General features: G+C 43.4%; 1 protein-coding gene across 2 annotated transcripts in view; it reads right to left on the bottom strand.

Annotated features, from left to right (window-relative positions):
• The window catches only part of SH2D4B (SH2 domain containing 4B), a 76,593-nt gene that overhangs the window by 34,445 nt on the left and 24,644 nt on the right, over positions 1-17,504 (bottom strand). For both annotated transcript variants that reach the window (XM_033148774.1, XM_033148773.1), the window contains exons 4-5: positions 8,725-8,872; positions 1,423-1,633 (exon numbers count right to left, since the gene is read on the bottom strand). In XM_033148774.1, coding sequence (XP_033004665.1) covers positions 1,423-1,633; positions 8,725-8,872 — 359 coding nt within the window. The remainder of the gene's footprint in view (positions 1-1,422; positions 1,634-8,724; positions 8,873-17,504) is intronic.

The raw sequence follows: 17,504 nt of genomic DNA, 5'->3' as shown, positions 1-17,504 counted from the left end.
GCCACTGATAAAACTTTGCCTAACTCCATCTGCTATGTCGGATTGTTTTTCACTGCTGGAAACCCACAGAACTTACCAGACAGGCAAGGGATCGATAAAAACACAATCAGAGAAGGCATTAATTTGGCTGAAAGAAAACTCACAACTAAGTTGAAATGGATTTTGTGAAGAAATTCTCAACCACAATCTGACAGTTCTAACTTGCTTCATTTGCTGCATTCTTGAAGATTTTTAATATTATTTTTTAGTTTTAGAGAAAAGTGGTGCAAAAGTACTGAACTGTACAAGGGCCTTCAGAAAGGGACTCTGTCCATGAAACCCAGGTGCCTTACAACCTGTACTGGCAAAGCTACGTTTGGCTGTGATCCACTCCTGATGCTCAGCTTGCTTAGTGATGGGGTGGAGTATGTGAACTACTGTATGCATAGCAAACACGGCAGCTATGGAGTAGAAGCAAACTTTACTCAAGTAACTCTGGATCGTGGTTTAAGCAGGCATGGATGTCTTTCTTTAAGCGTACAAAAGTCTCTCTGCCTGGAATGTGAGAAGCAGAAATGATAAGGCCTTAGTTGGAAATTCCCCTGCTTTAAAAAATTGAGGCAGTGACTATTGATGACATTGTCATAGCTGGAGGTAACACAATGTGCCAACATGAAGAATATATAGAGCTTCTTAATGTTAAGCAGATCCCTCTGCTTAAAAATAAATAAAAATAAACAAGGTGCCAGTTTGTTGATGACATTGGTATAGTCATTAGGTAAAGGTAAAGGGACCCCTGACCATTAGGTCCAGTCGTGTCCGACTCTGGGGTTGCGGCGCTCATCTCGCGTTACTGTCTGAGGGAGCCGGCGTACAGCTTCCGCGTCATGTGGCAGCATGACAAAACCGCTTCTGGTGAACCACAGCAGCGCACAGAAGCACCGTTTACCTTCCCGCCGGAGCAGTACCTATTTATCTACTTGCACTTTGACGTGCTTTCGAACTGCTAGGTGGGCAGGAGCTGGGACCGAGCAACAGGAGCTCACCCTGTCGCGGGGATTCGAACCACCGACCTTCTGATCAGCAAGCCCTAGGCTCTGTAGTTTAACCCACAGCGCCACCTGCGTCATTTAGAGGCGTCTAAAAGGAATCCATATAACATTATGCCATAATACCCAAGAATGATTGTTTATGCTGTGACATATGGACATGATTAACCCTCTGCAAAAAGTAACCACAACCTTAAAATGCACTGATCTTTAAAATTGTTGGATTGTTTGCCATTTAATTCTGAATGCATTCCAGAGCAATCTTGTCAAGAATCTTGCTCCCCCCGCTGCCTCTTCCCATGGGGAAACCAGAAAAGGCATCATTGCAACAGCCTCCATATAGGAGTCATAACATGTCAATCAGGCCCGGGTCGCCTTATTAATACAAACAAACCTGGTTGATACCGTCATGGTGAATGCTGGAATGGGACAGGCGTCATTCAGCTTTGCTTCTGGCTCGATATTCAGACCAGCTGCCTGGAACAGGTTACTGAGACCAGCCACTTTCCCTTTCTGGATTGCCCGCAAGGATTGCCGCCGATACTCATCTCGGGCCCGGCGTGCTTTATGGCTCCTTTCCTCATCCGCAGCTTTCGAGCGACGTACTGTAGGGATGAGGAAGGAGAGACTCATCAGGGTGTCTTTGCTTTTTCAGCAAGCCAGAACATGGCGTTCTAAGTTGAGAGGTACCATGTTAGCAACATGGAAAGCCATCCAATCCCAACACATCAAGGTGAGGCTGGAAGACCTTCTGTACCTAATAGAAAAATAACACATAACATTCCACAAATAAGGCACCAAGGGTCCAACTCTATATTGTTTGGCTAAGCCACAATGACATGCTCACCTCGCCTTACCAGCTTGCTTGTTTTTCCCCGTACAGAGACTTTTTAATATAACTGTGGGTTTGAGCTGGACCATAAAGACTGATCACCGATTAATTGATGCTTTTGAATTATGGTGCTGGAGGAGACTCTTGAGAGTCCTGTGGACTGCAAAAAGATCAAACTTATCTATCCTTAAAGAAATCAGCCCTGAGTGCTAACTGGAAGGACAGATCCAGAAGTTGAGGCTCCAGTACTCTGGCCACCTCATGAGAAGAGAAGACTCCCTGGAAAAGACTCTGATGTTGGGAAAGATGGAGGGCACAAGGAGAAGGGGACGACAGAGGATGAAATGGTTGGACAGTGTTCTCGAAGCGACTAGCATGAGTTTGGCCAAACTGCGGGAGGCAGTGGAGGATAGGGGTGTCTGGCGTGCTCTGGTCCATGGGGTCACGAAGAGTCGGACATGACTGAACGACTGAACAACAATTAGAGCAGGAATTGCCAACACAGTGCAGGTGGGCACCATGAAGACCTTCATTGGCACCCATGGGCAGCTGCTCCAGAATCTGTGCTTTCATTTTCAAAAATGTAAGCCACTAGCCCTCCTAAAAATAACGTTATGGAACCAAAATGTGCAAGCACCTTTCTAAATGATTTCTGTGAAATGAGCCAGCCGAGCTGCTTCTACCTGTGTTTTCAGCCAATGAGTCAGAAACTGTGATTCACAAGTGAGTTGTTTTAATGCCAGGCAGCAGGAATCCCTGAGGTCAGTAGCATAGCAGGCGGGGCCAAGGGGGCCATGGCCCCAGACGCAAAATTCTGAGGGGACACAACCAGGTGCCCCCATGCAGGTACCGGTTTCTGCAGGGATCCCCATCCCACCGTGGCAAAGGCAGCAGAGCAGCCCAGGTTCACGGTGAGTGGGCATGGACAGAGGAAGGAAGGCAAGGGGGAAACCCAGCCCAGCGCTCCTCTCTGTGGGCATTGGAGGGATTCGCCCACCAAGGGCCACAGCGACTGGCTGGGGTCCTCCCAGGACAAACAGCCCCCCGCTTGGCTCTGGTGGGGGGGGGCACTTTGGGGATATCAGCAGCTTGCCTGCCCTGGACACCAGCAACACATGCTACATCACTGCCTGAGGTGCTAAAGTGCTGCATCTTCACTCCCCTTTAGTACATTTTTCCTGCATCTGTGTTATTTTATAGTGTTTGGAATCACCATAGTTTGTCCTTCCTTTTCCCCTAGCAACCAGGATGCATCTTTCCTATGGGGGGGAATGAGGGGTCTGTTTTCAATTCAATATGAACCTGCCTAATTCACATGTCTCAAACTAACACACAAACCCAATTTCAGCTCTGCTTTGAAACGGGCACTTCTTTGAATTTTGCTATCAGCTCCTGAAGGGACCATCAGTCAGCCTGAGAGGATTCTGTTGCTGTATATTTTATCCCAAATATTTGCTTTGGTATTTTATAATTACAAACCACCTTGGGTGCCTTGGCAGAAAAGCACTGTATGAATGCAATAAATGAGTAAATGAGGCAAAATTTCATTGAAATAAAAATGTAGACAGAAATTGGGGCTAGGGTCTAAAATGGAGAATGCATTACCAGCACGGGAAAAACAAGTGCAGAATAATCATAACAGCAAAACATATTGGCTGCTCTGATAGGATTTCTAACCGCAAGTTCTTTGATAAAGATGTCAACGAATTCCTACTGTGTTGGGAATGAACTTGAGCAAGCCGCATCATTTGGGACAGATTAGGAGATCTCCATATTTTATGGCCTCCTTTGCTTTTCTGAAGAGCAGTGAGTCACAGGGCTAGGCTTGGATGTATATTATAAGAATGTCGCATGAATATGCATCACATTTTTTTAATGATTTGCTCCAGCTGCTCTCTTGTTAATAGTCCCTGGTCTGTAGCTAATTTGGGAACAACTCACAATAAATATTCAAGATAGAAATGGTATTTGACTGCAAACATTGCATGGTATGTTTCTGTTCTTCAGTTGAATGGGGGTGGGGATAATTTTTGGAAAACAGGAAAACACGCAAGCTGAGATCACATCAATGAAAATTCAAGTAGTGCATGCCTGTTATCCGTGCACTGGCAAAATGCCCATCATTGTGACAGGTGCCGTTTGTGCAGAGGGAAGAAATGGCACACCACAGTGCATTTCTGTGCGATCTTCGAACAGACACATCTCTCCAGGAGCGCAAATGAGAGCCAAAGTCAGGTGTGAGGACAGGTCTTGCCCCGATCACACCAGCGTGTTCACAAGTGTAATGTTTTGCTTTTCTCCAAAGAAGCATAAGGCAGCCATTTATGGCCAGGGGGCCATCTCGCCCTCAGGATTGTGGGCTTGGATTTCATCTCTAAGCTCCCTACCGGGGTCAAGAGGGAAGCCATCACCACCATGTCCTACTTGTGAGAACCAGAGGAATCTGGCTGGGTGAATGTTATCATGCCAGACCTTGCTTTGACCCAGCAATGAAATGAAGCACTGGTATCCACGTTTGAGAAATGCCCATGTAACATAGTTTGGGTTTTTTTTTTTTTTTAGCACTAACAGGCTATATATTTCAATTACCTATAGAAGAATGGTGTTGATCTTTGTTTGGCTCGACGAAAGGAACCACAGCAGTGAATTAAGCCGAACACTAAAATTAGTAACGCTTTGCCTATTGACTTGGCAATAAATAGCAATGGGATGATGAGATGAATCCCCATTCTGTTGGAAATTCCATCTACTAAATAAATTAGTAGTGTCATCAATATCATTGCAACGTTCACCCTCCACAGCAGCTGCGCTACCAATGCTCCTCTTCGACCCCCCGACCCCTGGCACTGCTGAGCACAGCCGCTGACTTGGTGGTGGCAAGACATGATGGGACCTGGCGCTGCTCCTAATGGATAATTTGGCTCCTGCAGTCGGCACATAATAGCAAAACGACGCAAACACTGACATCGCTGCATCTTCCTGGCCTCTGATGCTGGTGGACAGAAGCCAAGCTGGCATTGCCATACAGTTGAGGGGTAACAACAGGGCATGATTATGATCTTGGATCATATGAAGGCACAAGCCTGAGATACAAGCAAGGACCAGAGGTGTCATTTCAGTAAATGGGGCAAGACTGCTCACGGCATAAGTTAAAACACAATAAATATATTAAAAAGAAAACAGGTGTGACCCAAGTAAAAACAGCATTGAAAACATGGGTGGAAGATTGAGATAAAATGGTGATGGAGAACTATAGATAGATATAATTGTGTTTTATGAGGATCATGAATATTGTATTTTGTATTTTCTTTTTTTCTATATTACTCTTTGGTTTTGATATAATTCCTTTTATTATCTTTATATAAGAGAGTTTGGATTTTATTTCCTAATATGTTAAAAACTTCTAATAAAATTCTGCAGTGGTACCTTGGTTCTCAAACTTAATCCGTTCCAGAAGTCTATTCCAAAACCAAAGCGTTCCGAAACCAAGGCACGCTTTGCCACAGAAAGTAATGCAAAATGGATTAATGCTTTCCAGACTTTTAAAAACAACCCCTAAAACAGCAATTTAACATGAATTTTATTATCTAACGAGACCATTGATCTATAAAATGAAAGCAGTAAACAATGCACTGCAGTCACACAATCAATCAATCAATCAGTAGCTGAACTGGGCTCCACACAGTCACAAAAACAAAACAAAAGAGCCTCAAAAAAACAAAATAAATAGCAAAACCGGACAAACCTTAGCATAACACTCAAAACGGAGCACGTTTGGATTTCAAAAAAAGTCCGCAAACCGGAACACTTACTTGCAGGTTTGCAGTGTTTGGGTTCCAAGTTGTTTGAGTACCAAAGCAATTGAGAACCAAGGTACCACTGTACTACAAAACACAAAAGCATACACACAAACAAAAATACAACACCCACCCTCAGAAGACTCTGCCAGTTAGTTGCCAATGCCTGTCAGAACAAAACAGTCTTTGCCTGCTATTGAAAGCAAACCAGAGCGCTACCAGCTTACCCACCGTGGAAGGGAGTTCCACGATCTGGGAGCAGCCTCCAAGAAGGCCATCTTCCTTTCTTAGGAGGGAGAAATGGGTCAGTGGTCTCTCATTTAGGTCTAGACCTCTCCTTTCAGTGGTGAAAAGGTTACCACTTCTCTCAAGTAATGAGATAAGGCTTTTTACTATTATTGAAGATATATTTTTATTTTACAATTACCAAGTTCCTGTCTCCCCGCTCCCCCATATATCCACACAGGATCACTTATAAAAGGGCAGAAATCATGTGACACTAGGATATAGCTCAGTTGCCAGAGCATGAGACTCCTTATCTGAGGGTCATAGGTTTGAGCCCCACGTTGGGCAAAAGATTTTTGAATTTCAGAGGGTTGGCCTAATTGACCCTTGTGGTCCCTCCCAACTCTATGATTCTGTATACAGTCGTACCTCGGGTTACGTACGCTTCGGGTTGCATACTTTTCGGGCTACGAACTCCGCTAATCCGGACGCGCAACCCGAAGTGTGTGCGATTCACACATGCGCAGAATCGTTTTTGCTGTTTGCGCATGCACAGAAGCGTTTTCACGGTCTGCGCAGAAGCGATTTTTCAGGTTTTTTCGGTCAGTGCATGCGCAGAACAAATTATTCAGGTTACATCCTTTTCGGGTTACGTACTGTAACCCGGAATGAATTAAGGACATAACCCGGGGTACCACTGTAACCCCAATGACAGACAATCCCAATACTAAGGTCCCTTCCAAGTCTGCTACAAAGAGACAATATCTCCTTTTCAGCAACAGGGCTTAGAACGATTCCTGAAATAATCAGTATTCCTCCCCGCCCCCCTTTCATTGATTAGAAGCCAGGTACAATCATAGTTAATGGGAATATCATTTGTCACATGCAAATTTAATTTGGTTCAAAGTGACCTGATCCCATATGAATGGCAGGTCACAGTCCTTAGGTAACTGACATTCAATAAATTATTCCAAATTCTATGAATAAGGTTGTATTCATAGATAATGTGGCCCCTGCTTTAACACAACTGAGATCCACAACGGCACCCAACGCAAGGCAGCGTTACTTTGCTTGTTACTTTGTAAAGTGCTTAACATTTAACCAGATCACAGCAGAAAGTTAAAACAAATCACAAGCCCGTGCCCAAAGGTTTGCAATCTAAACAAATATGACACAAAGGGAATCAGAAGGACGACAACATTATATATATATATATTGGGAATGCCAGTTTGAACTTGTTAAGCACATAAAAGAGATCAAGTTGGCATTTTGCATTTTGCCCTGAATATGGCAACTGACTGCATCTATAGCAAGGTCAGATCCAACCTACCCACTGAAGTGGGTGTTCGAAGTACAACTATTGGGAGGGACGGTGGGAGATCCAGAAAAGGTATGCAGTGGTCCCACTTTTATTCCCGGGGTCAATAAGGCAGCCAATCCATTGGCCAATCTGGCAGGGAGGCTCACCTGGAATCTTTCCAGCCAAAGGGAAAGGCCTGTTATATCTCCCTCTGGTGGGAAGACCCAGCACAGGGACTGCTTTGGCAGTGGGCTGGCCCTATTCCTCAACACCACACTATTGTGGAGGTAGGCGAAATTATTAAACCACTCTGGGATTTATAGCACAGTGAGTGGAGTAGGGGTCTCTTAACACCTCTCATCCCCCTTAAGAAACTACAGCTCCTAGGATTCCTCAAGACAGGCTTCCTCAAACTCGGCCCCCCAGATGTTTTGAGACTACAATTCCCATCATCCCTGACCACTGGTCCTGCTAGCTAGGGATCATAGGAATTGTAGGCCAAAAACATCTGGAGGGCCGAGGTTGAGGAAGCCTGCCGCAAGAGAAGCCACTGTACAAAGTGGGATGGTACTGCTTTAAATTTATATTGTGCAGATGGGACCTTGGATACAGACAACTCAGAAATACTAAGAATAAAGTGCAGGATTAATATTTTTTTACATGTTCTCTCAACCATGTGAACTGTACCTGCAGTCTGAAGTGGTACAACCCCTGGAAAAGTTTGCTCATCTTCTTTTTTTTAAATAATTAGGCCGGAGTCTGAAGTTTAAAGCCAGTAAACTCCACTTATCACTATTAGTTTCACTGTCCTTGACTAGGATTCTCAACACACCAATATATTTCTCTTCCAGGACTAAAGTAGGGAATACAGTGATGATGCAGATAAAATTCACTTTCATATTGCTTTTTTTCTGGTGCTTTTTATTAGCATTCTTCATAAACCAAAAAAATGAAAATGAAATGAGATAAGGTGGTTATGCATTTTATTGGGCCAACTAATTTGTTTTGTATTCTTTGAGACCCAGTAAGTAGCAATAAGCTAGCACAAGATTCATAAACAAGAACTCACCAAGGAAAATGGAAAATACGCAGAAAAATCACGTCAGTCCAGCAAAAACAATGCTGAAAGCTCAAATACTGGAGCAAAGTGTTTGTGTTAAAATCCCTGTAAGATCAACAGGAGAGGTGTTGCTCCTACAAACCCACACTCCTCTTGTTGTCTGACTCCAGATTCCCATCAGCTTCAGCTAGCATGACCATTGGTGTTAAGGTCAAGGTGGTGGGAAATGCAGTTATCAGCATTTGTAGGGCCACGGGTTCCCCATCCCTGGTGTAAGCTATCAAAGCTCTTTCTTCCTGTTGAGCCATTTAGAAAGGCACCAATGTTTTTGTCCTTTGTAATCCTACCAGTTCTTCCGGATCGCAATGCTTTCCGTTCAAGGCCCGGCTCACAAATCGTTTGGCATAACACTGCCTTTTGCTCAGGCTAAAACCAAGATCTCGGCATCATTTAAAAACCCCTGTCGATTAAAATTTACTCACATTGTTCTTCCCATTCATGGTCTTCCTTTTCATTCTGCAGGCTATACTGCTGGGCTTGCTTGAGGCTCAGGTACAGCTCTTGAGCCCTGCGTTCCTCCTGTTGCCGTATCTGCTCTTCACCTCTTTGCCTCTCTTCTTCCTCTCTTTTCTAAAAAATAAAAAAAAGGATGGAGGGTATCAAACAGCAAATAAGGAAACTTCCTGTGTCGTGTACTACGACTCCCTGAAGCATTTCATGGGCAGGATTCTTGACAATTATACTGTGGGAAGCCGAACCATCCTGCTCTATGATTGGTGACACATTAGATTTTTTTAAAAAAACAAAAAATAAAGATTGTTGTTACTCTGATCAAGTGTGAGTGGCTAACCAATTTTACAGCATGTCTGGTCCCTAGTTCACCCACAGTTAACTCATTAGGTTGACTGTATCTGAAGAAGTGTGCATGCACACAAAAGCTTACACCCAGAACAAACTTAGTTGGTCGCTGTCAAGATCTTCTCCAGTGCTGCTCATGAGTATCAACAAAGCCTCTTTTGAAAAACTAAAGCTATTTGTTAAGCATAGCTATTTACAAGCGGAGCTAGTCAAAAACATGACCGTTCAATCACTATCGGAATCTGGAAATACATTCCTTCGGCTCCCCGCCCAACACCTGGGTCCTCTAGCCCCCCTGCGCTGTGCCTGTGTTGGAAGCTGTGGGCTTCTGTCCAATCTTGTCTGGCTGGTGGTGCTGGCTCTTTCAGCAGTGTCACAGAGCCCTTGCTCCACTCCCTCATTTGGAGACAATTCCTGTGATAAGCTGGGTGAGGAGGAGGAGGAGGAGGAGTCCATTTGCAAAAGGGGCTCGGGTTCCCTATAGCTTCGTGAGCTTTCTTCCCTTGAAAAGCAGCTCTCCCTGCCCTGCTCCTGAGCAGGGCTTCCTGTCTCCCTCTCCTCATGAGTAGCTGGGCTACTCCTGACAGTCTCTAAGGTGCTACTGGACAATTTTTTCATTTTTCATTAGGTTGTCTGAAATATATACCTTGGTAACTTCCACATTGGATTACTATAATGCTCTCTGTATGAGATTGCCTTTGAAGAACATCTAGAAACTTTTAACTGGTTCAAAGTGCCCACTACAGTAAGGTTACCAGATTTTTTTCAATAAATCCGGGGACACCATACATACATACATACATACATACATACATACATACTACATGTTCGGGACATTGATGCTGCAGCGATGGCAGTGGCAGAGGGAAGGGGGGTTTCACACTGCCTTTTGGAGCAGCCTCATCCCAACTCCTACTTGCGTGTAAGCAGGAGGAGGCGGGGATCCCTCAGCTGGGAAGGGAGGCTTCCCGTTGCCTAACTGTGAGATCCCTGCCCTCTCCTGCTTGCACGCAAGTAGGAGTTGGGAGGCTGCTCCAATAGGCAGCGTGAAGCCTCCCTTCACAGCTTAGTTGATGGGGTCAGGGAAGCTGGAGACAGCCCAGAAGCTGCATCTTAGAGCCCCTGCACCAACATCATATGGGGACTTCCGAGCAGCTCCTGAATTCAGCCAGAGCCAACTGTTCCGGGCTACTGAGACTGCTGCTGCTGCGTTTCCCGGGGAAATTAGATGAAATCTGGGGACATTCTGGGGATGGAATTTGCCTGGGGACTTATGGACAAATCCAGGGACTGTCCCTGGGAAATGGGGACGTCTGGTAACCCTACACTATACCCAATAAAACCCTAAATCAAAAATGGATAGCCTGTGGTCCATTACCGTCAGCCAGCATGACCAATTGCCAGGGATGGTGGAAGCTCACCAATTCCCCATCCCTGCCCTAAATGTTGTCAGTCCAGAATGCTGCCCATAGCTCCATAGCAGAGCTCTTGGTTTGCATGCCAAAAATCCCATTTTCAACCATTTGCTTAAAAGACCTGCAATAGCAGGACTGGGGAAAGTCCCAGTTTAAGATACTGGAGACCTGCTGCCTGTGAGACAAAATAATATGGGATGTAATGCAGCTTCGTATTATTATGGGTAGAATTTGCTCTGGTATGAGTCCCCATCAACAGGGTTCCATGGGCTTCCCCTTGCTTGTCCCCAAAATAACATTGGCTAGCTGCGTGTCAGGAATTTCTACGGTTAGTAGTTGGTAGCATACCAATCTAGTCCTGTTGAGAGAAAAAATGAGAACGAAGAGCAAAGAAATAAATACTGGAAAGGAAGCCTGCAGCCTCTCACTTCTCTAATTGTCCGAGACTTTCCGGAGACAAAGCAATCCTATTGTTTGGAAATTAAGTCCCATTGAACAAGATGGGGGCATGCCATCGAGTAAAGGCAAGACAGACACTGGGCTCCCGGGTCCTTGCTTCAAACAAGGACAAATAAATGAGCTACATTTATCTCTGTGCAAGTGTAATGTCAGGAGTGTGCCCTAACTCTTTATGCAGTTTGTCATAAAAGTTTCCGCTAATTGCTGTAGCCACACGCAAACCAGATGAGCTGTTGACAGCAGAGACATCCAAGAGGCTGCGCAGGAGACTTAAGAAATCGCTTTGTTTCCATGAACAGCGTTGCCTTTTCGTTTCTTAACAGCTTGGTACTCAGCGCTGTTGCACCTTGAGAGATGCCAGGTGCGTAGTGGGAGTTTTAGCACTGTCAACATTCAAAGATCTTTCAAAAGAAGATCCTACACTGTTTCTTCGTGACCTTTAAAATACCAGCAAGTGCTCAGGTTGCTTCACTGCTCAGAGACAAGCATTTTTATTTATTTAAGAATACGGTTAAGGAGAGTTGGCACTTTCTATTAGTAAGGAGAGGGGAAGAAAATCAACCAAGACAGGTTATCTTGGACTTCACAAGGATGGTTTCTCTAGATGGTTTCTGTCCAATGACATCTCAAAAATGACTGGAATAAAGTAAGCAATTTGCTAATTATAGGCAATTATGATATTCAAGGAATATAAAATTGGAAAGAGTGCCACTTTCTACCTTTGGGAAGTAATCAATGTGTTTTTCCAGGTGGTCTGAATACCGTTATAAGGGCGACATCTCGTTCAGCTTCAGTTATGCAGGTATCATGAATTTTCGTACCTGCCGTTTATATCAGCTGGGAACTCAGCAACTTGTTTTACAGAGGATGTTGGTGCACGATGAGACCCATGAAAGTTAACAAGACTCTGCAGAGTTTCCAGTTCCAACCCCTAAGAGGGTCTCTCTCCCTTTAAGGTAGCTGTTCCTCAACCTTTTTATGCCCAGGAAAAAAAAAATATTTGAGGCATACTCGACACAATGCAAAACTTAGGTAGCTTCTTTATCATCTCTAAGAATAATAGGTAGACGTCCTTCTCACAATTCTGGGATAGCCCAGTTCATTGCCCTCAGCCTTCCAGTCAGTCATGGTCCAGAGACAACCTGCACTTTCTGGGCAACAGCCATAGAACAGGTTGCGTAAGGAAGCCTGCAGAACATCCTTCCTAGAGGTTACATCTCTTCCCTCCCCTAACATTGGACAGTGGTTGCTGCATGTGGCTTATCTGCTCCTACAGATATAGTGGCACTCAACAGGGGCAGATTTAGACGCTAAGCCAAGAACTTGCTGTCTCAAAGCCGGGTAAGCAAGGCACTGGACTTTGAGAAGGAGGCGTGAGGCTCTGACAGGGTCCTATAGTCCTCCCCTCCCAAAACCTCATTAGCACTTTCCCAGCTTTGAGAAGGAAGTAGGAGGGTGCTAGGATCCTGCCAGAGCCCTCATGCATCCTTCCCAAAGCCGGGTGCCTCTTTACCCACCTTTGGGAAGGCAGCGTGAGGGCTGAATGGGGCACCAAATTTTGGCCTTGCACAGGGTGCCATAATACCTAAGTCCGCCCTCTTAGACAACATGGCAGTTTCATTTTGAAAAATTTCAGTTCCCCTAGCTTGTTGTTGTTCAGTCGTTCAGTCATGTCCGACTCTTCGTGACCCCTAACTAGTGTGCCCTGAATACAGTTTAGAAATCACTGCTATTCTATTCTACACAAGTCTGAAAGGGAACAATGGTGTGGACTTTTCCATGGCCCTGGAGCTGGAAACCATACATTTGTGTTAACGGAACTTTTTCATTACTGAGGTTCCACTGAGACATTGTTACTCAAACAGTGAGAACATTACACCCATTTTACAGTCATAAAACAGATGCCATCTACCGCAGATGGTAATGGGACCTGTCACATAATAGACGCCTCTCTACAGGATCCTCTTATATTTGTTATGTTAATCAAGTAACGGCATACCAGCAAAAACTACGGTGGAGCCCTGAGAGGGCTGGAAGAGAATTATTTCCTAGTAAGAAAACTGTTTGCCTTCTTCAAGCATGGAGAGAGTTTTAATTAAAGTCAAAGGAGATATGTGCATAATAATAATAAAAAGTTGTCCTTTATAATGCACAGCTCAGTTCCGATGCTACAAGAAGTAATTTCCTGTTCCTCCTCTAGCCTTCCTACCAAAACCAGGGTTGAAATCAACCCCCAGGTTCACTTTTCATTACAGAATTTACACAGAAGTAGACCTACAGTATAGTCCTTCTAGAATAGTGTCACCTGCATAGTATTAAACAATATCCCCACACTTCAGCCACCTACGATTTACAGTTTTCCTTCTATAAACAAAAAGTGCAGAGGCAAAAAATAGTTAATGAACTCTGTTGATTTTTGGGGGGTGCTTTTGGGGGGTAGCAGTTAAAGTTAATACATTGAGGTAAAAAATGTCCCATGTAATTTTTTCAAGCAAAAAAAAGTTGGGGCGCATGGAAGCAGGTAAGTGCTTTTTCTCTGACAAAACACGCATGAATTTGTTATGGAACATTTTACCACCCTGAGACACACTGGAATTCAGAACAAAATATAAAATAAAAAAAAATAAAAAAAATCCTTCCAGTAGCACCTTAGAGACCAACTAAGTTTGTTCTTGGTATGAGCTTTCGTGTGCATGCACACTTCTTCAGATACTGGAATTTAGCTTTGGGTAGCAAAATACCATATTAAATTGTCTGTGCCAGTTCCTTCATTTCTGTCTATGAAAGCTAGTACGTATAGCAGAGAAACATTGAACATGCAATCCATTGGTGTTTGTTTGATGTCTTGCCACAAACAGCACACTCCGAATTCACCCCCAAAATGACCCAAAACTGTCCTGAGACATCCCAAAAGTGAATTATTACATCATCTCATGCTTTTTTAGTAGAGTCCATTCATAGACTCATCTTGCAGCCATCAGCATTACAATATTGCCAAGAGGAAGAAGGATTCCCTATTCACCCTGGTAAGTGAAGATAAAAATTTTCTCATCTGGCCAACTTTGGGATCTTGATATATAGCAGAAGGAATAAAAGTGATCTTTTAAAAGAGGGGTCAGATAATACTGTGTGGTTAATGGTTAGACACCTTCTCACAACAGACAGCACACTTTCATTTCCCAAATCAGAATGCTTCCGGATGATGAAACTTTAATGGAGTTCATGGTTTTTGTTCTCTCTCTTCTGAAAATTGTTTCAGATATTACCAGGGTCATTTTTCCAGGAAAAAAAATATATATTAATGATGTATTAAATATTTTAAGCACGGTAAAATGAGCATGTTAACTGGTCTGCAACTATTCCACCCCTGCTGAACCATTCATTAAAGTTTCGTTTCTTCATTTCTTCAAGCATGAACAGATTTTTAACCGAAGCAGCCATGTGCATCCTTGTAGTAGCATTTGTTCCTGTAGAGGAAAGAAAGATCTGGGGGTGCTTTGGGCACCAGCCAGTCATCTCTCTCCCACTGTATGCTGCATGTGGAACTGCAAATGACTCTTCATGTGTCAGGAAGTATAGCAGTTTTTGTGTCTGTACATCCAGCCAAGTTAGGCATGCCATAGTCATGTGGACAGGAGAAAGACAATTGGGTATAGGGCGGTACATAAATTCCAACAACAACAACAACAACAACAACAACAACAACAACACCCAAACATATTATTTTGGAGCACACATTCTTTTTTAAATCAAACTTTATATATGTGCTAAACATTTTCTTACTTAAGTGCTACTGCAAAATTTCATTTTACTTTTTTAAAAGGCAAAAAGGCATTTTTTGTCACAAATTAAAAAGTTTTTTTAAAAAATAAACACTGCTAATAAGGTAATAGTGAAGATGTGTGCATACATGGCAATATGCTCATATGCTCAAAACGTCACTGCACGCATCAAAACCATGACTCTTTAAAAAAAAGATGGAAATGTCTACACTTGCAGACCCCACACTGCTCTTTCCAAAACATCACCTTTTGTAAGCTCTCAAAATAGACAGAGGAAGCATGGGAAAACACAGGAGAACAACAGATTGATGATCACACCATGTAGATTCCTGTAAAAAAGTGAACAAACAAACAGTGGTAGTTCTGGAGTACTCAGAACACCTAGCATGGTGGTTCCTTGTATGTGGAACTTCCTCCCTACTAAGGTGCATCTGATCTCACCTCTTTATAATTTTAGGTGACTAGCTGCATCCTTCTTGGCCTTTGAAGGAGAGACCTGACTGCTGCTGCTATTATTTTTCTTTTTTTTCTTTTTTTTCTTTTTTTGAAGGAGGAGTTCATGATTTGTTTTAAGAGTTGCATTATTTTACAAATTTTTAACAACCTATTTGCTTGTTGTAAACCACCCGGTGATTTGCACAAAGGGCAGTGAATAGAGTATCTTTAAAAACTGGCACTTTGTACCAGCATTATCTCAAACGGCAAATCCACTGTTTTGTAAAGTAACCAGACCTGACCTCAATCATTTGTACTCTGGTCAACTCCTGCTAAAGGGGGAGAGGCAGGCAGGGAGTAGAAATCATAGAGAACAAAAAAGAAAGAAAGAAAAGAAAAGAAAGAAACAAAAAAAACCCTGATTTTTATTTTATTTTATTTTCAAATTCTGCTTTGGTTTTCTTTGTCTGAATCCTGTATAGAAGAAGCCCAACAAACAAGTCTGCACATGGACATTTGAAACTGGGGGTTGCAAAATACCAGCAAGGCTAATGACCCCCAGAGAGGAGAGGTAACTCCCTTGATTCAGAAGCTATACTGATGTTAGCGGAGGTGGCATTTGACCCATCCACTTTAGCAGCCAAGGAAGCTGTCGTGAGGTTTTTCTGCTGGACCTCTTACAGCTTGTCCGTATGGATCACTACGTATGAAATGTTTCCACCCATTGCGCTTGTGGAAAGTGCCGTTTGATTCTAGAACACAAGCTGAGCAGCTGTTTTTGAGGGTAGATGGGTCATCCAAGGTCAAGAGGCCTTTGCACTTTAGGGGGCAGAGGTGTATTATAACTGCTCATTAAATCTGGAGTACAGTCTCAACAAAGCCACTCGTATTGAGGGGAGGGATGCTGCTATTTGCTCCCTTACAAAAGAAAAAAGGGGGCGAAGTTGCAGAGCACCACATTTCATGAAGCACAGGAAGACTAATTGTAAATCTGCTAAAAAAAAAAGAGTTGTACACAAGGGAACAGATAAAGAAACTGTTGTTCTGCTTGTGTCTTCCACCAACCAGACTCCAGTTTTGTATTTTGTTGAATTCTAGGAAACAGGAGAAAAACGGCTTCCATCTACTACTAGGGTTGCTAGGTTGCACACTTGTACCTCTAAATCTCTGACTTAATTGGGAGATAAGGCAGTTCCGGCTTCACCTGCATGTGTTCCTCCCCCCACCCCCATTTTTTTCATCCACATCTCATCTCTGCAAGCTATAGCAAACAGGGCTCTGGTTATGTCAAACCACAGGCAGGGTGGAGGAAGAGGAGGTGGGAGAGAATCACATCAAAGGGAAGAGGAGCAGGAGAAATGCCTGCTTCATCTTCTGGTCGAGTGGCAGATTAAAAAGTTCCAAGGGAAGTATCCAGTACCCAGATCCAACCTGGCGGCCCTTCCATTTCCCACATTATCCTTGCAGCCACTTCCGCCCGTCCCTGCACCAAGATCCCCCGCCATCTGCCTACAAAATCCACAGCTTTGCTGCAGTAAAGAAGAGCCCAAATCCAAATCTTTCAAAAGAAGCTGTAGAAAACACACTAAATACAGATGCCCTGAGTGGCTGGGGAAACTCAGCCAGATGGGCGGGGTATATAATAATAATAATAATAATAATAATAATAATAATAATAATAATAATAATAATAATAAGTGAAATGCATTCCTTTGGAGCCAACTAGAAAATGCACACAAGTACATTTTTTTCACACACTTCAGATTCAGTAGGAATTGAATAGAATACAAGACATGGAGCACAAACAGCATCAACTTTGGGGGCCCCCACCCCCTCTAATATCTTATTGGAGGGGGAGAAGGGATCTTGGTCCCTAGGAATTGGTTCCTATAATAAGAACTTTTTAGGATCATACAAATCTGGAACTTGTAGGTTGGGGTTCATGCTACCAATAGTTTTCAATAGTTTTCAAATGACGCCAATATTTCTACACACACACACACACACACGTAGAAAAACATCTCAGTGTTGGGTGGTCTTGCTCAGAAATTGACCAAAAGGGAAATATTTAAGTGCTCTCTTCCCCATTGCCAGTTCTCCTATCAAATCTGCACTTCTGCCATGTGACATCAGTCCCTAACGTGCGTTAATTTTCAATTATGGATATATTCTGTGCATTAAACTAGATGTGATGTTTGATGCATGTCCCCCTAATTTCTGAAACATTTAGTCAATAGGTCCTGTTAGGTAGAGTGAGGCAGATGCCTCAAGCTGCAAATGAGGAATGGCAGCGAGAGGTTGAAGAACATGCCA

The sequence above is a fragment of the Lacerta agilis genome, chromosome 5 (assembly GCF_009819535.1).
Source record: "Lacerta agilis isolate rLacAgi1 chromosome 5, rLacAgi1.pri, whole genome shotgun sequence".
Lineage (NCBI taxonomy): Eukaryota > Metazoa > Chordata > Lepidosauria > Squamata > Lacertidae > Lacerta > Lacerta agilis.
This window is presented reverse-complemented; position numbering and strand designations above follow the sequence as displayed.